Source organism: Bubalus kerabau, chromosome 3 (genome assembly GCF_029407905.1).
Source record: "Bubalus kerabau isolate K-KA32 ecotype Philippines breed swamp buffalo chromosome 3, PCC_UOA_SB_1v2, whole genome shotgun sequence".
NCBI lineage: Eukaryota > Metazoa > Chordata > Mammalia > Artiodactyla > Bovidae > Bubalus > Bubalus kerabau.
Genome location: NC_073626.1, coordinates 12330421 through 12354922, shown reverse-complemented (window position 1 = coordinate 12354922; position 24502 = coordinate 12330421). Strand labels below are relative to the sequence as shown.

General features: G+C 42.2%; 1 protein-coding gene, 1 long non-coding RNA gene and 1 other non-coding gene across 3 annotated transcripts; 1 reads left to right on the top strand and 2 right to left on the bottom strand.

The window, feature by feature from the left end:
* Positions 1-2848: 2848 nt before the first annotated feature.
* Positions 2849-15260, bottom strand: RBM24 (RNA binding motif protein 24). The gene is made up of 4 exons (XM_055570700.1): positions 14610-15260; positions 13316-13439; positions 11830-11884; positions 2849-5001 (listed from the first exon to the last, which is right to left on the bottom strand). The coding sequence occupies exons 1-4, from the start codon at positions 14775-14777 to the stop codon at positions 4638-4640; spliced, it is 711 nt and encodes a 236-aa protein (XP_055426675.1). The 5' UTR covers positions 14778-15260; the 3' UTR covers positions 2849-4637.
* A 3966-nt stretch (positions 15261-19226) lies between these two features.
* LOC129647429 (uncharacterized) lies at positions 19227-23084 on the top strand. The gene is made up of 3 exons (XR_008712331.1): positions 19227-19576; positions 22207-22629; positions 22814-23084. It is a non-coding gene; the product is annotated as an uncharacterized LOC129647429 (long non-coding RNA).
* TRNAY-GUA (transfer RNA tyrosine (anticodon GUA)) lies at positions 21600-21671 on the bottom strand. The gene has a single exon. It is a non-coding gene; the product is annotated as a tRNA-Tyr (tRNA).
* Positions 23085-24502: the final 1418 nt, after the last annotated feature.

Sequence of the window (24502 nt, the reverse complement as noted above, 5' to 3'; positions counted from 1 at the left end):
ACTCCAACTCACTTAAAGTATATTGATAGCATATCAATGGCTTAGAGGTAGTATCTTGGATTTTAAAAAGCTATGACATTCATCTCCCAAGAGACAAGTAACTGGAAAGAAGGGTACTGTATTTAATTTTTGGCTGTGCTGGGTCTTCATTGCTGCCTGCAGGCTTTCTCTAGTTAGAGACTGAGCTACTCTCTAGTTGCAATGCCTGGGCTTCTCATTGCAGTGGCTTCTCTTATTGCAGAGCACAGGCTCTGAGGTCCGCCGGCTTCAGTGGTTGTGGTGCTTGGGCTTTGTTATCCTGTGGCATTTGGAATCTTCCTGGGCCAGGAATCAAACCTGTGTCCCTTGCTTTGGCAGCTGGATTCTTGCATTGGTCCATTAACCAATGGACCACCAGAGAAGTCCAAGAAGGGTACTTTATAGACTTTCCAAGAAGGGTACTTTATAGACTTTCTTTCTGAAGAAGTTGGTCAAGAATTAGCAGATACTGTGCAATTTTGAGACAGAATTAATACATGATATCAAAGCTAAAAGTCCTTTGTATTTAAAATTTCTAAAGTGCTTATACATGTATTATCTAATTTCTTTCTCATTTTGATTTGTGATTGGGATTTCAAAGTCTGGAATGTAAATGATTTAGCTAAAGTCATTACTGAACTTATAAAATTCAACTTGGACCAGATATCCAAAATGAAACCTCTTCTGTATGAAGTGCTTAAGCAAAGGGAAGTTAGAATTTCCATGGAAACAACCTGGAACTCTTGAAGGGAGAAAAGAGCACAAAAGCATAAAAATGCATTTACTTATTTTTTTGGTTCTTCTTCACCTCTGCCCCTGTAAACTTCAGACTGTCATCTTAATAAACTCTTTCAAGCCTCAGAGGGAATTAAGAACAATATTTGACAGGAGTGAGGAAGAAGCTAAAAATATAGTTTGCTGTGAGAGAAATATATTCCATAATCTTTTCATCTCCCCTTCCTTCCCTTAAGCAATCCCTCCATCTTTCAATGTGATTTTTGTGCCACTCACACTGCACAGCAAGTTTAGCTGTGACTTGGTCAGGAAGAGGAAAGATAACACCATAAAATAACGATTTTGCCCTCTTTTGGAAGAGTCATTTCATAGAAGACAACAGAGGTCTATTTCCAAATTAATATTGTGTATATTGCCACAGTATAACTTCCATTTGTCTAACATTCAAAATTTCTAAAATGCTCTCGTATCAGTTAACTCATTTGATCAGTACAATCTGAGAGATTAACAAAGCAACATGTTAGGTATTATCAGCTTACAGGTTACCACCATAAAGGGGTACAAGATCATCCTGCTGGTAAGTAAAGAGGACTCATCCAGCTCTTTGAATCTCAGACCATTGTGTTCTCCAACTCTAGAAATATAACTAGCTTCCTGAGCAATGGAGACCTTGTGTCATGGGTATGCCCCCTCTTTATTAGAAATTAAGAACTTTTACTTACTTTTAGAAATATGTGCTCTAGCATTATTAAGTAAAAATCTTGTCCTCTCTGTAACTGCTAATATTGATATCCATATAGATCAGTAAATACCTCCAAGGTGTAGTCAAGTGTACATGAACTTCTGGCTTCCCTGAGTATGGCTATTTCTGACAAGCTTTTCCCAGAATCATGTGACCTATTTTTAATTGATAAATCAAATGTTTCATTTTAAAGCTCAGCAATCAACACATGACTTATAGAGGGCACAAGTGACTTTTCATACATCTGAAACATTAAATGTAGAGCTTGTCTTTTGGAGTAAAATGATCACTGATGCACAGACTGAACCAAGTAGTTTAGAAATTATTTTACTGACCCCAGATAATACCTTGAGGTGCAATACAATCTCTCCCAAAGTATTTGGTGGTGTCTAATTTTCTTTGGAAAATTAAAAGCAATTAAGGTTGAAGATTATGGTGGCTCTAAATAGGATGATAGTTATCATCAAGTAGAAAGCATGCTGGAATCTGTTATAACTTTATAATTTTCAAAAACTAATGGAACTCAATAAAAGATATTATATCATGGATTTGGAAAACATTAAGACCTAGGGACCAGCAGATAGTCCATTCCATAATTAACGTAACATGTACACTTTAAGACAATCAATATGACAGTCAAGGCCACATCACTGTGGACAAAAATTTAAAAATATAAATATTCCAAGAGGTGATTTCCTCTTTGGTTAGCTTTTGCTATAGAACATTACAGAAACTACTGCCAGTAATCGTTTATCTAGATAAATAGTAATACATTTGACTCTGTTCTAAGTATAGAGTTTGCCAAAAAGTTTGTTTGGGTTTTTCCATAACATCTTATAGAAAAACCCGAACAAACTTTTTACCCAATAGTTGATATACTTTAATACTTAAAATAACCATGTAAGATAGGTATTTCTGTCCTAAAATTATAGATGAGAAATCAATAAAAACCTCAGCCTAAAAGTGGAGTACAAAAAGCAATGTGTTTTGGTCACATTGCTAGTACACGGTTAGAGGTGAGTACCAAACCTCAGTTTACCTGAGCCCAGCATCACTCCAGCTTTGAGCTGACCATTCCCCCTATAGCCCTCTCCTTCCAAACAACCTTCACCTAACCAAGTTCCAGTGCCATGAATTGTCCTTTAGGGTTCACTACTGGGGAAAGACCTGTATCGTGCTAAATGAAAGGCAGATACTGAGTTAATGAAATTTACTTAAAAAGTATAAAAAGAAGGCATCTGGCAAGCTTTCTGCTCACTGAAAATGCTACCTGTAAATCACATCATTAGTTCTAATTAAAGGGCAACATCATTCCATTTTTACAAGAAGGAGAAACAACCAACGCAACAGAAGTTGTTAAAAATTATATTTAATACAAGTGAATAGATTAGAAGATCTGAAATGTTATAAAGCAATATACACAATGAATAAATAATTTGCACAGGAGAGTCATGTCTACATTACATAACACTGTCTAGTATGGGAATACTTAAAGTAAATCCAGTGATAATGGAGAAAGTCCATAAAAATGCTAACCTGTCTTCCCTTGTATGAAATTGTTCAAGTATAAAAATCCAATACAGTGTAAAATAGTATTCAATTTAGTTTAATAAAAATTGCAAGTATTGCAGTTTCAGAAGAAAAACGTAAAGCAGCATTTAAAAACTACATAAGAAGTGTTAAACTAATGAAGTACCAGTAAATGAGACTGCATGAGCAAAAATCAGAGAAGGAAGCATGAAACTAGCGATAGATCCTGTTAAAAAAAAACCCTAAAAACTAAAATAAACTAAAATGTGTTAATGTAAGAGTATTCTCTTATACAGTGCACATATGAATTTAAATAAATCCAAGTCAACATCTTTAGTTGAATAGGTTAATATTTAATATGCTACATCTAGACCTACTAAATAATTTATGCCATGAGATGAATACATAATTTTACAGTGTCACATCTAAAGTTCCTTTCTTTAGAGTGCAGCATAGTAAAACTTAAAAATAAATATCTTAAATAGCATTACTATTAAGGCACAGTATAAACCACATTATCATTAACCGTTGAAGAATTGTCATCTCAGTAACCTTGGTGTCTCATGTACGGTATTCACTAATAAATAGTTTTAAATATGACTCTGAAATAGATACTAAAAAGTGTAAAATTACTTAAAAAGGGAAAAAAATAAATGTCCTTAAGACAGCTCTTAAGGGTTTAAGAGTCTGCAAACTTTGCCTGCCTTTAATCATAAGCCACGAGTCGACACAATAAATAGAAAGAGAAGGCGGTTGTATGTAGTAAAAGCCTGATCCTATTTCAGAATCAGAATTGCTGACACCAGCAGATACAAGTTTCCCAAAATTGAAACAGGATGGGGAGAGGGATTAGAATGTGACAAGCTCATCAAACAAGCACAAGTGATGTGTTCTTTCCAGAACTGTGTGTGTTATTGATTGTCTGTACAGCTGTTGCACCCATTCATTCCACATCACCTGTTTCACAGTCCCACTCATCCACTGGGTGGATGAGAAAATAGCTTTGGTGCCTGTCCACCACTTCACCCACTGCCACGCTCCTAGATTGTTCGATGCCCATTTTTTTTTTTTTTTGAGAGAGTAAGAACATCACCTTCTTACTTGAGAAAAGTTCTCTAGGCCATAGTGACGGCTAAAAATGACAATCAGTGCTTTCACCATTTTTTTTTTAAATCTGCTTTTAAATGTAATTCAAGCTACATATTGCTCACTCTGTATTCCCTGGTTCAACTAGATTCAAATAGCATTTTCTAACTGGTAAAAGGCAGTTTGCTTCCCTGATACTATAAAAAGAGCAAAAGTAAAAATCCCGTTATAAAAGTGAAGTTCCATGGTTTCCTCCTGCCACCATTTCGTCGCGGCCTTGTATTTACTCAGGCTCTTTGGGATTGATTTCCAAAAACTGCGCCCACTCCCCTTCCTTCTTATCTCTTGCACGTCTAGAATGACTACTGGAGTATATAAAAAAAAAATCATAATTCTGCTTCACAATAGCATAGCTTTTTTTTTTTTTTTTTAAAGCTGTTAAGTCAATGTTAACTCTCATTAGCTACTGAAAACTGGGACAATTTGGAAAGAGAAAGCAACTCGACTTTGATCAGGGGCCGCGGGCCTATTGCATCCGGTCTGTTTGCAGCTGCTGAGGCTGGTACTGGCCGAAGGCGGCGGCGGCCGCAGCGGCGGCGGCGGCGGCGGCCGCGGTCCCAGGTGCGGCGGCGGTGATTGGCTGCTGCACCGCGTAGCCGTAGCCCCCGGCCGTGACGTAGCCCGCGGCGGCCGGGGAAGCTGCGTACGGGTACTGATCGTAGGCGGCCGCGGCGGCGGCGGCAGCGGCGGCCGCCGAGTACTGTGCGTACGCGGCTCCCGTGTAGTCGATGTAAGGTGCGGTGGAGGCGGCCGCGGCGGTGGGCTGGACGTGGGGGATGACCACTCCAGGCTGCACAAAAGCCTGCGGATAGACATAGTGTGCAGGTATCCTATTGAGAAATGGGAAAAAAAAGAAAAAAAGTCAGGCAGGAGTTGCCTCCTGGGTTGAGCCTGGCTTCTTCCGCGATCAGACAAACTCCAATTTAGTGGTTATTATGAGCATAGGGTTGCCACAATATCGACTTGCCATTCATCGGCGAAAGGAGTCTGGCCGGAGCCCAGATCATGGAGTGCCCCAGAAGGAATTCAACAAGGAAAATAGGATACCCTCCCTGCTGGAACTTTTTATTCAGGATCATTTTGGAACCAAGAAATAACCATGGAACCAAAGTTTTAGAAGAAAAAAAAAAGAAATCACGGTTCAGGAGGGCCTCGCACAGAGGAGGTTATTTCCTAAGTGCTGAATTACGACTTCAGAACATTTTGTGATGACTTTGTACAACAAAAGCGGTTCAGCCAATGGAAAGTTTCTTAAGTGTGAACAGAGGACTCCAAAGGGAATCCGTGATTGTTCAGTTCCGTAAGGGTGATGGCCGGTTTCTCAAAACGACAATCAATTTCCACAAAATCTGTCTGTTTATTATCATGGCAACCCTACTGGAAATTGCTATGCAGACTCAGCACACATTAATCTCTCTGCAACCTCAGTCACCCTTATTAAAGATAATAATAATAAAAAAAAAAGAAGCAGGCGACAAAATAAAAAAAAAGGAATTTAAAAGTTCACAAGTGTGGTAAACACAGCAGAATCACACTTTTTCAAACGAACTGTAGTGCAGCTCACTATCACAAGAGGCTGTTGTGGGAAGCTACAGAAATGCTATTAACATTCATGGCAGTGATTCCCAAAAAGAATGTGCAGCACGCTTTTGGTCTTTCTTTCTTTCTTTTTCTCCATAAAATTCATAAAGACACAAGGGTCAGTCAAACCTGTTTGACTATCAGGCAACTGTAGGTCAGCCAGCTTGTTTATCTCTATGACAGACAGAAGGGGTTTTGGGGGAAATGATGAGGTTGAAGGAAAAGGTAGGGACAGGGAAACACAAACTAAATATTTCTTAATATCAACTTAATAGGGTTACAATAGTAAGACTAACTTTTTTTTTGCATCTAATAACTCTTGTTTCACCTTCAAACTCAACAGAAACAGATTTCTTAGCATATCTGTTTTAAATCTTCCCTACTGGTAGATATTTTATACAAAATCAATTCTATTTTGGTGTATTATCCTATAAAAAGTTAACGTGAAACAAAATTAAGTACCTTTTAAAATTACACATTCAGAGGTCACATACAAAACACACTCCAGTGGCCTTACTTAAAAGTTAATGTTGTTAAAAAAAATTCACAAGAGGTATTTTTGAAACCCATGCATCTCAATTCTCACTCTTGCCATTCATAATGGCTCAGTTAAAACGCTATCATGAATACCTGATTTATTTTCATCTTTCTTTAGAATAATCTCCATCAAAACCCCTGTATTTCCAAAAATATGACACCATAATGCCATCTGCTTGTTGCCAAAAGCAACATATAAGAAGTACAGCACAAGTGACAATTTTTGAATTTTAAAGAACTCAAAACAGAAAACTGCATATTAAGATTTTTAAAACATAAACTTTGCTTTGCCTTTTCAGAGTTTTACTGAAAGCACTCATTAAGGAACATCCATGGAAAAGATGAATTTATCACAGAGGGTAATGAACTTTGACCCCAATGATAAAAATACACTCGATTTTACTAGACTTGTAGATCTTTCCCAGTGCCAGAAGAAACGACGTCATCAAGTGTTTCTGAGGACACTTAGAGATGTTCTTAATGGCTTGTCAGAAACCAGATGCATGGTCATGCACACACTCAGAACTTCTCTGCAGGTCAGGTGACTGACTGGCTCACAGCGACAGGTGTGGCTTTATGAAACACTGTCCCTGGAGGCTGCTGTGTCCACGATGTGCAGACACGGATAAGAGAGCCTCACTCACGCCAGTTTACATGTGGTGATGGACAGCAGGGGCTGCAGCCGGGCTATTTTTGATCCTGTCATGCGACAAGGGTTTCCAGCGGGTAAAATGTCTTTATAAGGCCAAAGTAAAACATCTATCAGCTGCAAAGGCCAGCCAGTATGAATCTCACTGATACTGGAACATTAACCCATGTGCTCCCAAAGTTCCAGAGACAACAGGAGTGTTGCTAGGCTTCTATCTCTGAATAAAGGTGGTAACTAAAAATAAGTTTAGCCTACAAAAAGGTAGGATCAGTGTGTGTGTGTGTGTGTGTGTGTGTGTGTGTGTGTGTAGAATGTTTTAACTGGTAAGATAGACAGGGTTTCTTACAGGACTCTTGTCTGCATTTGATTTTACATTAATAGCTTTCATTTGATGCTGCCAACCAATGAGTATAAAGTTCCCAGGAATATCAGAAACCTCCACAAAGTCTGGCAAGGGTTAGGAAGCCATCTGGAAGGCAAATGAAACCATGGAGTTTTTTGTTTTTTTTTTTTTTTTTTTAAGGCTTTAGGGAAGGGAGAATCCAGAAGACCATGGAGAGACTGAAATATCTCAATTCAGGAAGGGAAGCAGAATCCGACCAAAGCGAGAGGTGGGGCTTCTCAAGCAGTTCCTGTTTGTATTAATAGTCTGCGGAACCCATTAAGGCAGTTTGGAAATCTCCTTCCCACTAGAGATCTACCAACATCCTTTCCCTCAATGAATCATAGAATATACATGTCTAGTAGCAATAAGGGGTTTCCCTGGTGGCTCAGATGGTAAACAATCTGCTGCAGTGCGGGAGACCTGGGTTTGATCCCTGGGTTGGGAAGATCCACTGGAGTAGGGCATGGCAACCCACTCCAGTATTCTTGCTGGAGAATCCCTGTGGACAGAGGAGCCTGGCGGGCTACAGTCCATGGGGTCGCAAAGAGTTGGACACAACTGAGCGACTCAGCACAGCACAGTAGTAATAAAAGCGAAGAGCGAAGCTAACATCTTGGACAATTTTCACAGAAAATTTACTATGTTTTCCTTTTCTTCCTGTCTCTTCATGTCCCTCTGGTGTCTCTCTGTGACTTTGGACATCCTAAAGGGTTTCTTCTTCCAGCCTATCACATACACTGCTGACCCAGTCTGCACCTCATACACCTGTTTAAAGTAACCTAGGTCCCTAACATCCTACCAAGCTAACTGCAAACTTCTTAATTAAACTTTGGCATGATAGGCCTTTTGTACTCTGGCTCCAAAATACTCCTTCCAGTATTTCTTCCCACCTTTCCTTGAATCCAGGTCAGCTGGGCTCCTCAAGGTTTCATGGACACATCACAGATACCCAGAGCTTCACCTTGGCTCATGACATCCCTTGGCCAGGGACGCCAGCCCTCATTCCATCTCTACCTGTTGCAATCCCAATCCTACTCACCCTAGCTGTATCACTCACCATGTCTAAAGCCTTCAAGAATTTGCTTCACCTTTTTAGCCTCACATATTTCTGATAAGTGAAATGAACCTAATAGTTCCAACCCTAAACTGCTGTGCATTAAATAAAATTATCAGTGTGAAGAGCCTACAATGAAAAATATACTCACTGCAAGAGTTCCCTAGCCTCCATCATGTTTTAAAATCTATTTCAGATTCTACCTCTTTCATGAAGACTTCCTAGATCCCACCGACCTGACGTTGCTCTGCCTTATCTGAAACCATATGGACAGCCCTTCTGCATGCTTCTCAGTTTTCTTACTAGATTATAAGAGAGAGCACAGTTGTGTCTTTGGGGCTACAGACTGACACAGAGGAAAGAGTATGGCTTTGGAAGTCATGCAAACCATGATTCTGAACCTAGAATCAGACTCTAGCACTTAGTAGCCATTGTGGGAAGTTAATTAACCTCTCTGCGTCTCAGTTTTTCACCTATGGAAAGGACATTAACAGTGTCTTTATCAGATAATTACTGTGATAATTAAATTACATAATTTATGTAAATCCTTTATCAGTACCAGGCAAGTAGCAGATGTTTGGTTAACTGTCCCTCCTGCCCCACTTAGTGGACAGTATAATACTTATTATGCATTAACGCAACTAGAATAAAACTTAGCACTTAAAGGAGGACTGAGTAAATATTTAAGTGTATTTCAACTTGGTCTAAACTAGCCTGGAATTTTCTACTCACAGATCCATAATCTCTCCTCTCCAAGATTTCAGTATGAAAATGATTCTTTCAAATATAAAATATTTATAAGATGTAGTTTGGCAAATTCACCAATTTCTATACATCTGCCCACTGTGTTACATCGGAAATTCCTTCAGGCCAAGATTTTTTCTTTAAAAGCCTAGAGTAATGTAGGGGCCATGTAAAGACCATATAAAAAATAGTTCTAGAATTTCAAACAATTCACTGTTAAAAATTCTCAAACTTCTTTCCAGGCCTAAAAATAAGAACATGTGGCATTCAAATAGAATTGAGGATGACCAGGTGTGATTTGTTAGGTACAGACTCTGGGAATTAGAACAGTGTTAAGAACTCCTAAAAAGAAAGAGAAGCCTTGCTTGGTCTATCTGGAATGCTATCTATTTCTAATAAGAACCTCAAGTTCAATTTATCCAAACAGTAATAATCACCATCCTTTATAAAGACAGCTGCTATTAGAAGGGATGAACAGCTAAAGGTTACTATCCAAATACACTTGATTTAAAACTTCCACATGACACATTGTTTGTTCTTATTTCCCTTATACTACTTTCTTGCTCATGGATCCATAAGGACTATCACAGCCAGTTCAAATTTCTATGTCTACCTCTCAAGACCCTCCATAGAAGTCTCATTTCTCCACGTACTGAGTCTTTTCTCCTCTTTGCTGATGTTCCCCTATCCTATACCCTTTAGACAGGTCCCTTTTTCCTTTCACCTGTCCAGACATACCACTGGTCCAAATCTTGTTCCAGTCCCCACAAAGCTTTGTCCAACTCCTCCGACTCATCTATTTTCTTGCTATTCAGAATTCCTCTTGTACTTCAAATAATACCACGTAATTTAGCAATGAATAGTTCCTGATGGGTTTGTGTTAGTTTCATTTCCCAAACCAAAATGCAGTCTCCTTATTTTGTACCATCCACTAGCATCAAGAAAAATACACACATGCTAATACCGGTTGATCAATTTAGCTGTATAACATCTGTCTCGGGATTAGTAACGTGAGACCATGATTAAGTTCACCGTCACTTCTTAAGATGTCTGTTCTCCCCAGTTCTACCTTGAACGTAGTCTAGACCAATGAGAGGTGGTATCCACAGAAGTAGTTGGACCCATCAACTACTATTTGTTGTCGATATCCAGAATGGTTTAGATGGGGCATCATTATGGATACACGAAGGCCCTTTCTAATCTTACTGGACAAAAAATTCTTCTATGGTATAAAAAAAAAGTAAGGGTTGGTAGTAAGAGTGAGAATCTTGATATGGTTAAGAGAAGGTTATAAAGAAGGTATTCATGGAAAATATAACTTGAATCTTCCAAGTCAAATTATTATTGCTTCTTTGGATCTACTCTTGGTAGATATCTATCTTTGCAGATAGAATCTAACCTTTCAGGTTACACATGTAGATGTTCAGGTGCTAAGATGCAGAAGAAACTATTAATATTGTTGAGGATGAAACACTTCTAAACAGTTAGAATATTCAAAAGGAGAGCGTAAATTTCTGGCATTAGTTACAGCCAAGTGGATCAGGTAGAAAACAGCCAAAACAGACCCTAGGTGTTCAGAATAAATTGAGGTGCTTGGGGATTTTTTCCCCCCATATAGTGTCTGAATGGAAGGGAAGTTGGGGAGCTTGGACAGGGAAGGATGGTAATCACAGAACCCAGAGAACACAAATATAAGCCGGCTGTTCACCCGAGTCAGATCTGAAAGGCGAAGGTTAGTGCTACTCTGCTCAAAAAAACTGGCCAGTGTTAATGAAATCTGATGAGAGTTGTTGAACCTTTAAATTAGAAGGCCTAAAAGTAGATACACACTGCCAAAGAAAGAACCCCATCCCCAGAAAAACGCCCCAGTAATACAGAAACTTAGGACATGCAAGCGATGAATCTGTGTTCTTACAGAGGGAAATCACACCATTTAGCACTCACTACAAAAATATGGTTAAGTGGAAGTTACAGGCTACAGCTTAAAAGCAAGGAAATAAAAAAAGGCCCTTTGCTTCCCATGGCAAAGTCAAAAGTCAACACCCGTCAACACCACCACCAAAACCAAAAACACAAAGAGCCCCTTCCCCGAGGAAAAGAAAACACTTTCACTACAGCTCTTTTCAATTAAGTAAAAAAAGCACACAGTTTAGCTATCAACACCACTTCATGACTGTAATAAAATAAAGCACACGGAGGTCTATTGACTATGGTGAAAAAATAAAACAACACCAACATCCATGCATCGTTAATCACCATCTGAGCTTGTGTGTCTGAGTCTACTGGTTACAGAGTTTAATTCCAAACAGAACTATTCCACCTCTTATCATGGTATCCTTCTGATCAGTTAGCTTAACAGTATACGAGCCCTGTCAGGTTAGAAAGAGATAAATACAATTGAGTCAAGTTGAACAGCAGTAATGGTGTTGGGACACAATCGTCTGTACACAAGTCATACCTGGTATTTTTGTTTTGTTTTGTTAATCATAAGCTCAAAATGGGTCTGGTTGGGAGGCTGCATACTTGGTCAGATAACTTGACTCATCTAAAAATATTTACAGTATCAGCATTCAAAATACACAAACATATATAAATATGTAAACCGGGAACAGTCTATAACATGATGGTCTGGTCTGGATATAATGAAAATGAAGGTTAACAAATGATAGTCATATTAAAACTTAGGAAGGCCTGATTCGTTGACTTACCCAAAAGGTCTTTGTATAAGGGCTGGATGAAGCTGTTGAACACCAAAGGCAAAACCTAACAATAAAACATACCACATTCTCTATTTGTGCATGTTAGGCATTTATTACTTCTACAAATAAAATGTAATCACACCTTTCACTTAGTAAAGGTAATCATTCTTTTAATACTTTAGAGAAAATATTATAAATAGGTTTTTAAAAGTCACTTTACTAATGTTATTGTTAATTTAAATAAAATTTTCAATAGTCTTCAAGTGGAAACTAGAAATGATCTCCAAAGTTCAGTTGACAGACACATAGTAAGACCTTAGAAAACCAGACATAAAGTTCTTGTGGAATGAAACCAAGAACAACAGGACTTGATAATGAAGTTACACGTGGCAAATCTTCCAACAATTCTGAATCATGATCTATAAAAAAGCCTTTTTAATTTGGAACATTCTCGAATGTTTTGGACAATGCTTTGGAAGATTATGGCTTTTACAGATTATAGTATTAAACATTTACCAAACAAACTCTTTTCTGGACAGCAAAACAACACACACTGTATTAGATAGATAAATGTTTTTTAATGCTCATGAATATTTGCACATGCACACCCTTTCTTGACAATCTACTTTCCAGCAAATCTGTTTGGATTGAAATGTCTACCTCTTTCTAAAATTTCAGATGGACAGACTTAAGAATGAAGAGTATACGATTTAAATTTGCATGCCCAAGAAAAAGATTACGTTTGTTCAGTAGTCGATTCACAATTACTTGTGCGAACGCAAAAGACAGTGTGGTAAGTAATCCAAAAGGTCATGTTTTCACACAGACGAAATTCTCTCCCTTTTGGTGACTAACAGCTGTATGACTTTGGAGTAAACCATTTCTCATCTCTGCATCAGTTTCTTCATCTGTAACCTAAGGGTCCTGAAGTGCATGGAATCTCTTTATTTTCTGTCATTACAAATATGCTGTGATTTTATTTTGAACATTTACCATCTAGGCACCACCACCGCCCCTTTGTTTCTTTTGGGTCAGTGTTCTGGTTGAACTGCCCACTCTGAGCACAGGGCAACTGGTGGCAAAAGAAGAAACACCACCAAGCAGAGACGTATAACCAGCTGGAGTTGACAGATCTGGCCCATATCATCCACACGGGAATGGTCAACAAGTGGCCAAGAAGAGGAAAATGGAGACTGAACTATGTATACAGAAAACAGAGGAGTCAAGCCCAAGTCTGGGTGTGTATAAACGGAACCCAACCCCAAGATCTATTTTTTGCCCACAGGTACATTTCAAGTCAAGAAAGGAGTCTTTTCAACTCTCATCTATCTTTCATGTCTTGGTAGAATAACCAGCCACAGTTCAACTTTACTCAACACAACTACAGATGCTCAGGGAACTAGGGTCTTCTCAATCAGGGATTTACCCTATTCAGAAGTGGGGGTCTCTATGGGGGGGAGGGGGAGGTGGAGGTGGGTCCAGGGATCTTTCTCACCTGGTTGCATGATCCTTGGTTTTGCTCCCAAGTATGCCAGGTTCACGTTGGCCTTCCTGCCATCAATGATGGGGTTGGGATCCTTGCAGGCTCTTTCAGCAGCAGCCCGGTCAGCCATGGTGACCTTAGCAACATACACACAGACATACACACAGAGCTCTAAATCAACCCCTGAAGAAAGCAAGAGTCGCACTGGAGAAGTTATTCTTGTTAGTAAAACTGCGCTGGTTCTTTAACTTTTTCTTTTTTTCTGGCAGTGGGGGTTGTCGGGGGAGAGGAAACTAGAATAATCCTTGACCCTCCTTCCAAAACACACAAAAATAAGAATACAGAGAGGCGGGATAAAAAGAACCACCGCCTCCCCCACCTCTAAAGTTCTAAGGGTGCTGGTAGGGCCTAGCAGAGACTCGGAAGCCAGAATTCCGTCTCAGAACTCCTCCAGATTCCCCCTCCCCCGACCATTCCCGTGTCCCTACCCGGCCCGGAGAGCCAAGGTTTGCTTTCAAGAAAGACTAGCCTCGCGCCCGCCCGGCGTTCCCAACCCGGTAAATACTCCTCAACCACAATAGCTATTGTCCTGCGAGGGAGCTCCCTGCTCCTCGGCAGCTGAATTTGCACGCTGAAATCTCCGGGAAGCTTAACTATGCTCTCTTTCAGTTCGGCAAAAAGCCAGAGGCTCATCTTTTAAAAGAAGTCATCTTTGCAATTACGAAAAAAAGGGGGGAGGTAGTGGTGGTGAGGGGGGTGGCCTAAGAAGAAGAGTCCCAGACCTCCTGGAGTGTCCCTTCCCGGCCCCAGCCGGAACGCCAGGAAGACACACTCATTTTTACAAAGCAAACAGCGCGCTTAACCACCAGCCTCCAACCCTGGAGTGTAATTATTCCCAGGGGCTGCGGCCCCTCCCTCCCAGATCTCCGCACCCCCCAAATCCCGCAGACATCACAGTTCGCTCCCTCCCCTCCACCCCTGCTCCGCCTGTCCCCCGATCCCGCCACCGCGCTCTCGGTCCCCCCAGAACCCTTCGAGGCAGGCGCCGGCCCTCCGTCCCCAGCGCCACGGCGCGCAAACTTTCAGTTCAGCCGCGGGAGAGAAGGGGCAGTGCCGCTCCAGTTCGCTGGGGTCCTCGCACGGACGCGCCGAGCCCCTCACTCCAAACTCCAACCCCTCCGGCCCAGCGCCACTCTGTTCTCTCCCCGCCCCCGCGGTCCTCAGTTTCCCCGCCAGGCTCTCGGTTGCCCCCTCCATACACGCTTCCCCCCGCTCCCCCCAACACCCCCCCATCCGCGCAACTTACAAATCCATAGCCCCGGGACTTGCCCGTCTGCCGGTCGGTGATGACCACCGCCTCCTCGATCTCGCCGAAGACCTCGAAGTACTTGCGCAGGCTGGCGTCCGTGGTGTGGTAGGGCAGCCCCCCGACGAAGATTTTGGTGTACGTCGTGTCCTTCTGGGTGGTGTGCATCTTCGCGCCCGCCCCGCGGCTGGGGCTCCGGCTGCGGCTGCGGCTCGGGCAGCGGCTGCGCGTCCTCCTACGGCTCCGCGTCTCCCGCACCCTCTCGCGGCCGCCGGGGGCTACGGGCGAGCCTGGGGGCGAGGGTGGCGGCGCAGCGGCGGGGGCGAGCGGCCCGGGGGCGACCGAGGGCGCGGGGCGCGAGGCTGCCGAAGTCGCCAGCAGCCGCCCGGGGAGACCTGACTTCGCTCTCTCCTCCCGCCCCCCCTGCCGGTCACGGTACAAATCCTCCGGATCGTCTGGCTGAGGCTCCGGTTCTGTAGGATGTGCAAACGCTTTCCACTCACCCGGTGGGGAGGCCAAAATGTGAAATGAGAGGGGTGGTCCTCAAGCGAAGATCAGGGTGCGTTTAGAGGTAGATTTTTTTTCTTTCGCAGAAATTAGGTAGGTGTCTCGGGTGGGGCCTGGGGAGGGTCGGCAGTGAGAGCGTCCAGGCGCGGAGGTGGGCGGGCGGGGGGCGCAGCGGCGGTGGCGGGGCCCCGGGTATTGGGGTGCGGGGGGGCGGGCGGTGTGGGGGAGACTCCGCGCGGCTTCGGCTCCGGATCCTGTCTCTCCCGCCGCGGAAGCTGGAAGACAAGTGGCGAGAACGGCTCTCCACCTCTCTGCTCCCTTCCCCCCGCGGGCCGGGGGTCGGCGCCCGGCTGGGGAGGGGGCGGGCCGGACGCCTGCGATTGGCCGCGGCCGCACCTGGGGCGCCCGGCGCCACCGCCCCCCAGCTGTTGGGAACAGCTGCTTCTCTGCCGGCGCGGCGCGGCGCGGCGCGGCGCTGGAACCGGCGCTGGGGCAGGGCTGGGGACGGCTGGAGGCCGCCTGGCCCTCGGCGTCGCCTGTCCTAACCCGTCAAAGTCCCAGGGACTCGGCGCGGCCTCAGCCGGGACCCGGGGCGCGGGGGGCGCGGGGAGCGCGCGGGAGAAGGGAGTTGCGTCGCTTTCCAAAACAGCGACGCGAGCTCTGTGCGCTCGGCCTCGGCGACAGGGCCGGAGACCCAGACAGACGAGCTGGGGGGCCGGAGCCCTGGGGCGGTTTCTCTGGAAGGCCAGTTCCCCAACCTGGGTGCGGGGGCCCGCGAGCTCCGCCGACGATACCCGGAATTGGATGCTCTGAGGTCTGCAGGGCGACAAGGAGGGCCCCCAACTTCCCTTGACCCCAAAGAGCCGGTGCTGGGGACAATCAGCGAGATAGAGCCAGGAGGAAAAAAAGCTCTGGCCCTCGGGTGTGCCGGGGGAGCCACTAGCTTTCATTGCTCAGCGCCCAGCCAAGCTAAGCAACGGTAGACACCTGTCTGTCAGACACCGCCTTCTCTTTCAAAGGACAAATTAGTGCTTCACCTCACAGTCACCAAATTTGTGCTTCCTCCTTAACTTATTCCTCCCTAGCCGTTCGGGAAGATTGGTACAGATTTCTCATCATATGTCCTCCCCCCGCCCCCTCAAGCAAAGAGTTAATCTATTTTCTTCTATTCGAATTGCAAGAATGTTTAGTGACTTGATCTCAACTGTTTTATCGGGATGTAATTGTAAGAGATGTAATCTTTGAAATCGACTTGTTACATAATCACTGGTTTCTACACAGCAAACCTTTAAAGCATTTGTGGAAATACAGACTTGAGTGCAGCTCATATTGTATTTATTTTTTAATATCGACTTTTTGCAGCTTGTTTTAAAAATCAAGATTACATTCAATTAGGCTGTAAAATCATGATCCTATTTGAGGTTTTGATGAAGATATTTAACGGGAGCACAATGTGTCTCCCTGCCCCCTCTTGACACATAGTTTGCTGTTAAGTCATTTCTAAGAGTGTTCACTGAAGTCCACCCAGTGATTGCACCTGGACCACAGCATTTATTCCCTTTAAAGCAGCTCAGTTCAGCATGTTAACCTATTAGAGTCACATAGTCCTGTTCCTCTTGCCAGGGCACCTTTGCAGTCTGCCCAAGAGGATGAGATGTACTGCATTTGCAAAAGCTAATAGGAATGCAAATATTGTTGTGAAAAATGTTAAGTTCTGTTTTTTATCTTGCTGACATCTGCATGAGGTTGGCTTTTGAAGGTCATCAGTTTCTTTAAGTTTGAACCCCCAGTAAAAGATAGAAAGAAATCCAAAATTTCTTGGGAAAAAAAAATGCTTTAAAACCAATTGAAGAAAAATATTTTACAGGTGCATAAGAGCCAGAAAGTGAAATTGTAAACAACATCCTTTCCTCATCGCTGAAGTAAAATACAGGTTTAAAAGGAACTGTGTGTACTGGTACGATAAAGATGATTTTTAAAAATTAGAAAAACAAAGCAGGCTGTGAAACCGAAGAGGCATGTTTTTTAATATAGGACATCTATCTTGTGGTGCCACTTAAGAATTACTATACTTCCAAGTGTTGGCCGCTCAGTCAAGTCTGACTCTTTGCAACCCCATGAACTGTAGCCCACCAGGCTCCTCTGTCTGTGGAATTCGCCAGGCAAGAATACTGGAGTGAGTAGCCATTCCCCTCTCCAGGGGATCGTCCCCATCCAGGCATCAAATCTGGGTCTCCCTACGTTGCACGCAGATTCTTTATGGTCTGAGCCACCAGAGAAGCCCAGAGGCTCAGGCAAGACATCTTTTGTGAAGGGAAGTTACTTACAGAACAGACTGACTTTGGCTGTCTCACTTTTCTTCCTACCCAGACAGGGAACTTACCCCAGAGGGACTGTGATAAGGGAAGAAGTGTGTCTAGGAGGGTAGCCAGCAGCTCTGATGTTCACTAGGTAAAGTGGTGAAGTCTACAAGGAAATTCTGATCCTATACTGGGATAACTGTGTCACAGAACTCTGGCTTCTGGAAATAAGATGCTTCCCTTGCAGTTGTCCCAAAGAAAATAATTCAGCCACCCTCTTCCTATCCCATGTAACCCCTGCTTTTGTTTTTTTCAGTCCAACAGTATTTGATAGTTTGGTTTGAAACTTCCTTCATTTTGTATTAACTATTACCTGTATATCCCTGATTTTGAACTCCAGAGATAATGAAAGCATTACTAATAATCTAGTGTTATGTGATTCACTGAAAACAAAGATTAAGCAGAATGGAGATTCCTTATTTTCCAAACCAATTTATTTTTTTAAAATTTGTTTTATTTTTTACTGGGGTATAGCCGATTAAGAATGTTGTGATGGTTTCAGGTGAACAGCAAAGGGACTCAGCTGTACATATAAATGTATTCAAACCAATTTAAAAAGAAGCCATAACGCATACTGGGCTCTGCTTGACAAAACATCAAGCGCCCCCCAAAGGCAGGCACTGGGCTAGGGTGAGGCTTTACGGACACTGGGTTTGTTTGACATCTGCACAAAGGTGGGTAAAGTTACAATAGCCAGATCCATTCTCGTTGGATTTATGAACCTGAGCCATCAGACCATGTAGCCCTGGGGACATAAAATCTTTCTGAATTCAAAGTTTCAAGGTTATTAAGTACCAAATATTTCTGTATAATTACCCTTCATAGATTCAGGTTTGAAAAACAATACTTGGATAATCCTTTTGCTTTCTCAGCTGCCTTTGGCAGAGAAGAACACTTGTATATTCACAGACCTCATGCAATGTGATGTGTGCTTCTTTGGAAAGAAAGAGTCATAAAATACTTTAAAAGTTATAAATAGGTTCCAAGCTTGTCATATCCCAGCGACTACATGTGTATAGCCCTGTATTCTTGGTTCCCACTCCATGGCAAGACTGGTATGATTTTATTATTTACAGTGAATTATTGTCCACTTTGTTAAAAATCTTTATTTGACTATTAAAGGCCAAAATCAAAGTTACAAGTTTCACATTCATTTATCTATTTCAGCCCCGCCCCCCAACTCCACTCCCTCTTCCTCTTAAATTAATCATGGAAATCAACTCCTATGAAGAATGTTGAGAAAAGAGAGTAATAATATTTCATGAAGGGAGAGAAGCATTATACTATTCTGGTTTAAGGAGATGCCTACTTTAGAAGTAGTATTGCTCTGGACAGTAAGTCTTCTCCAGGCAGGATTGGTCGCTTAGATGTTACTGGATCTCCTGTAGGTCAATTAAGTCCTCTGCAGGGTTCTACATGGGGCTTCCCAGGTAGTGCAATTGTAAAGAATCCACCTGCCAGTGTGATCCCTGGGTCAGGAATATCCCCTGGAGAAGGAAATGGCAACCCACTCCAGATTTCTTGCCTGGAGAATCCCATGGATAGAGGAGCCTGACGGGCTACCGTCCATGGGGTCCCAGAGAGTCTAGACACGACTGAGTACATCCACAATCACATCCATTCCCAGGGTTTGACATACATAAACACCGAAGAAATATCTACCGAAGAGAATTGCTGTCTTAAAGACATCTACTTGCAAGCTTGGTGAAAGAAAATGCATTCTCAGTTAGCACTAACCACTTGTGAAGTATTTAGGCCAGGCATTTTTTTTTTTTTATTTGGAAAACAAAAATATGGCCTCCTTGAAGTCTTTTGTTTTGATTGTTTGGAAACGTTTACCTTTTTCTGAGAGTCTGTGTGAGACCTCTGATATAAAACTAACAGGTTTTCTGCCCTTTGGAGAAGTCCCATGATCAGATGTATTTCTGTTTCTCTGGGTGGGTTGGTAATTTTCTCTTAGTAACAGATAACAAATGTGTGTAATAGGTTATGCTGCTATTTTTGTGTGCAGAAGAGTTGGCAGTCAGAAACCTAGTCGGTTCAGCTCAGATCCACCTCTGGGAGAATTCTAGCATGCTGCATTAAACCACATCTAAGCTGGTAAGAAAAGTGAAATGGAAATTCGTAACTGTTATTCAATCATGAAAGTCATAATGCCTCTTTTACATCAAGCATCCGGAAAATAGAAAGAAAAGGTCACTTTGGAGGATGAGAATAGGGCAAAATTGAAAGTGGAGGGAGTGTTCACTGCCAACCTCGCCTTTGGGATAGTTTCACTCTGCCTTAGGTGTAGAAGGGGCTTTAAGTGTTCGCACACTTTGAATTCTGTTACATAAATCTGAAAGGGAAGGATGAGAGTGCAAACATTTTAAATCCACTCTGTGTTTCTTCACATTTTAAATTCAGGGTGCTGCTTTGGTTTTAAGTCTTTAAACAGTGAGCCTTGGAGCTGCCAAGTTATTTTAAGGAGCTGATGAACACTCCAAAAGGATTGAATGACTTTCTCTTGATGACAGATTCATTCTAATGATGTTGCTGAGAAGCGGAGGACAGTGTGGGGGAAATAGCCTTGGGCCCAAGAACAGGAGACCTAGGGCCTAGTCCAAGCAGTCATTAACCAACTCTAAGACCTGGTTTGGTTTACAAGTACAAATGTGGGCCTTCCCTGGCGGCTCAGTGGTAAAAAATCCAGTGAAGGAGACACAGGTTCAATCCCTAATCCGGGAAGATCCCACATGCTTCCGAGCAACTAAGCCTGTGCACTGCAACTATTGAGCCTGTGTTCTGGAGCCTGGGAGCCTCAACTACTGAGCCCACGTGCTGCAACTCTGAAGTCCACGTGCCCTAGAGCCTGTGCTCTGCAACAAGAGAAGCCCCCACGGTGAGAAGCCCGCACACGGCAACGAAGAGTAGCTCCCACTTGCCACAACTAGAGAAAAGCGAATGCAGCAACAAAGACACAGTACAGCAAAAAATTAAAATACATAAATTAATTAATATATATATATGTAAAAAGTACGAATGTCATTGGAAAAATGGTAGACAGTGCCTCCTGAGCAAATATGCCCTAGAATGGAGAACACTAGCCTGACCCTTTACTTACAGATGTTTAGAGGGTCACCTCGGATTTATGAGACAGCCCCATGTTGGCACTCAAGTGTCATTTATTTACTTTTTAATGTAAACTACTTGAGGTTATTCGGTAAGATTGCTGTTTTCCCTGCTAATGAAGGAAAGGCATATTTATGGCAGAAAATTATGAAAAAGCATAAAGATGTACACAGAAAATCCAAATCACTCACAATTCTACTCAAAATAACATAATATTTTAGAATGCCTAATATCAGGTTTGTCTTGTACATAAATACACACTTATAAATGTGCTAACATAAGTTACCCTTACATTCTGTTTTACTATCAGCTTTTGTCATCTAATCAGTTCAGTTTAGTTGCTCAGTCTTGTCCGACTCTTTGCAACCCCATGGATTGCAGCATGCCAGGCTTCCCTGTCTATTACCAACTCCCAGAGTTCTCTCAAACGCATGTCCATTGAGTCTGTGATGCCATCCAACCATCTCATTCTCTGTCGTCCCCTTCTCCTCCTGCCTTCAATCTTTTCCAGCACCAGGGTCTTTTTCACCTAATAGTACATGGTAAATAATTTTGTCTATTAGTTTCAACAGTTTATTTAAAATTCCTAAATAGCATTTTATCATGTCAATGCCCCCAAATTTATTTAAGCAATCCCCTTTTGTTGGATATTTTTATTGTTTCCAACTATTCCCTATTATAAAGAGCTCTGAAATGAACATCCTTGTTGATAAATCTTTTTACACATTTTTTATTATTTCATAAAGCTGGTTCCATAAGGGAATTTATTTTCTCCATGGCTGAACCCACAACTCCTAGAATAGTGCTTGGCACTTAAGAAGTGCTTAAATACTTGTGGAATGAATGAATAAATTCTTTCAAGTTTATATATTAGATTGAAGTGTGTGTTAGTTGCTCAGTCGTGTCCGACTCTTTGCGACCCCAAGGACTGTAGCCCGCCAGTCTCCTCTGTCCATGAAATTCTCTAGGCAAGAATACCAGAGTGGGTTGCCGTTTCCTTCTCCAGCAGATTTTCCCCACCCAGGGATTGAACCTGGGTCTTCTGCTTTACAGGTGGATGCTTTACCATCTGAGCTACTAGGGAACCCTGAATTTAGATATTTTGATATGTATTGCCAAATCGCCCTTCAAAAGGTAAGGCAGATTTTACTTCTAGTAGGAGCCTGTTAATGTCAGTTTCTAGAATCCTCATTGACATTGCTGTATAAAATAGAATAATTTTGTTTTTAAGTGAGAAAAATCCTAACTCACGTTGACGCAAGTAATCAAAAGGAGCTTTTTGTCTCCTGTAATTGCAAAGTCCAGAGGCAGGGCAGGCTTCAGGTGTGACTCAGCCCCAAGGGTCATGTTGTCACCGAAACGATGAGATCCTCCTGCTTCATCATCCATCCTCTGCTGTTTGGCTTTGCTTCTGAGCCCATTCCCTCAAGACGGAAAGTTGAGTGCTGGCAGCTCTCAGAGCCAGGAGCCTCCTTGGTCATAGGCAGGGGGAACTGAGCTTCTTTTTGCCCAATTTTCAAACCAAAGTCTGATCCTCCTTTTGATTGTACAATCTTAGGTTGCAATTTCACCTTTGAACCAAACTTAGGCCAAGGACTCTGATTTGCTGCCTTTCTTAGGCCTGGCTTCCATTCTGTTTTCCCGTCATGGGATGACGCATGCCTCAGGCACCAAGATGGATGACATTGATTTGCTCAGACTCAGGATGGCCTTCCCTGGTGGTTCAGACGGTAAAGAATCTGGCAATGTGGGAGACCTGGGTTCGATCCCTGGGTCGGGAAGATCCCCCTGGAAAAGGAAATGACTACCTACTTCCGTATCCTTGCTTGGAGAATTCCATGGATAGAGGAGCCTGGCATGCTATAGTCCATGGGGTCTCAAAGAATCAGACACAACTGAGCTCCTGAGCACAGCACACAGGATGGCCCAGAACTGAGGAAGCCTACTGAACTGAACCCTACAACAGAATGGATATAATATTCTGGGTTCTTTGGGAAGAAGATATACTGGAGTGAATGTTTTGGAAGCAATAAAAAATTACAGTAAGTATTAGCATTTATTTTTAAAAATATATTTATTTTCTGGGGTAAAAGTTTTTCTCATTGCTTGTTTTTCTATAGACTATTGGTTGTTGAGGACTGTCTTTTTAAATTAAAAAATTTTTTTTATTTTTATTTGGTGGCACTGGGTCTTCATTGCAGTATGAGGGATCTTTCTTTTTTTTAGTTGCAGGTGTGTGGGCTCTTCGGCACGTGGGATTTTCAACCGAGGCGTCAAACCCAGGTCTCCTGCATTGGCAGGCGGATTCTTTACCACTGAGCCACCTGGGAAGCTTATTCTTATATTAGGCTCTGCCAAAGAGACAAGTACCAATAAATGAGCCAAAAAACACACTGAAGAGTCAAACACAATCAGAGTTTCTGTCAGATTCTGGCAATGATTCTGAGGTGATCTTGTGCAAATAAAGAAAACTTTCTGTACTGTGTTTTAATCACATTAACAGTGAAAATAAAGATATAAAGATTAATATTCATGAATGTATGCATAATTATGGTTACGATATCTGTTTCTTTTTGTTAACAAAGCAAAGCAATTCATCTAATTATACCCATAAAAACACAGTGAAACAACCCAAACATTTTATGAAAATAATTTATTTTGGCTTATCTGTTCTGTTTCTATTTATGATACACTGCATGAAAGCACTCAGCCCCTATTTGGATATGGAACAATGTCATTTTCAATGTGCACTGAGATTCCTCGTCAATATAGGCTATCACAATTAAATCCTTTGTTTTTTAATTTAAAAGGATAATTCAAGAGTGAATCACTGATACACAAGTTATTTAATTTAAGTAACAAACTGCACAGTTGGTAATTTTTCTAATCCTAGAAAGATGTTTATAAAATATTTTCCCTCACAGCTTTAAAAACAGATTTTTTTTCCTAATTGTATTTTTCTTCCAATTTCAACTTACCTTTTCTTTTTCTTGCACTTTTATGGGTGAAAACCCATCATAATTTTTTTATTAGGAAAAAGACCAACAAGCAATTTTACATGAAAAAAACAAACATTTTCTTAGGCTGCCTTGTACTTTATAATAAATATCATAGTACTGTGTATCAAAATAAATTAGCTTAGGTCCAACTATTGTATACATATATGGCCTTTAATTATTTAACTTTTCTTAAAAATATGTTCCTTAGTGAATATATATATATATATATATATATATTTATATACATGAATTGGAGAAGGCAATGGCACCTCAGTCCAGTACTCTTGCCTGGAAAATCCCATGGACGGAGGAGCCTGGTAGGCTGCAGACCATGGGGTCTCGAAGAGTCGGACACGACTGAGCGACTTCACTTTCACTTTTCCCTTTCATGCATTGGAGAAGGAAATGGCAACCCACTCCAGTGTTCTTGCCTGGAGAATCCCAGGGGCGGGGGAGCCTGGTGGGCCGCCGTCTATGGGGTCGCATAGAGTCGGACACGACTGAAGCGACTTAGCAGCAGCAGCAGCATATACATGAATATAATACCTATCTATTTCCCTCCTACTCATATTGATTATTTCAGTCATATCGGTAAGCTTGGGAAGAATAAAACAATTATGACTGATAAATATTGTAGGTTTGGAGGTTTTTTTAAATGTTGAAAAGTGAAGTAAAGTGGAAATGTCAGTTGCTCAGTCATGTCTGACTCTTTGCAACCCACGGACTATAGCCCACCAGGCTCCTCTGTCTAGGCAAGAATACTGGAGTGGGTAGCCATTTCCTTCTCCAAGTGATCTTCCTGATCCAGAGATCCAACCCAGGTCTCCTGTGTTGCAGCTGGACTCTTTACCATCTGAGCCACCATTGAAGCTGAAAATCCAAATCTCCCTCTGTTTTCCTGGAACCATTTTGGATA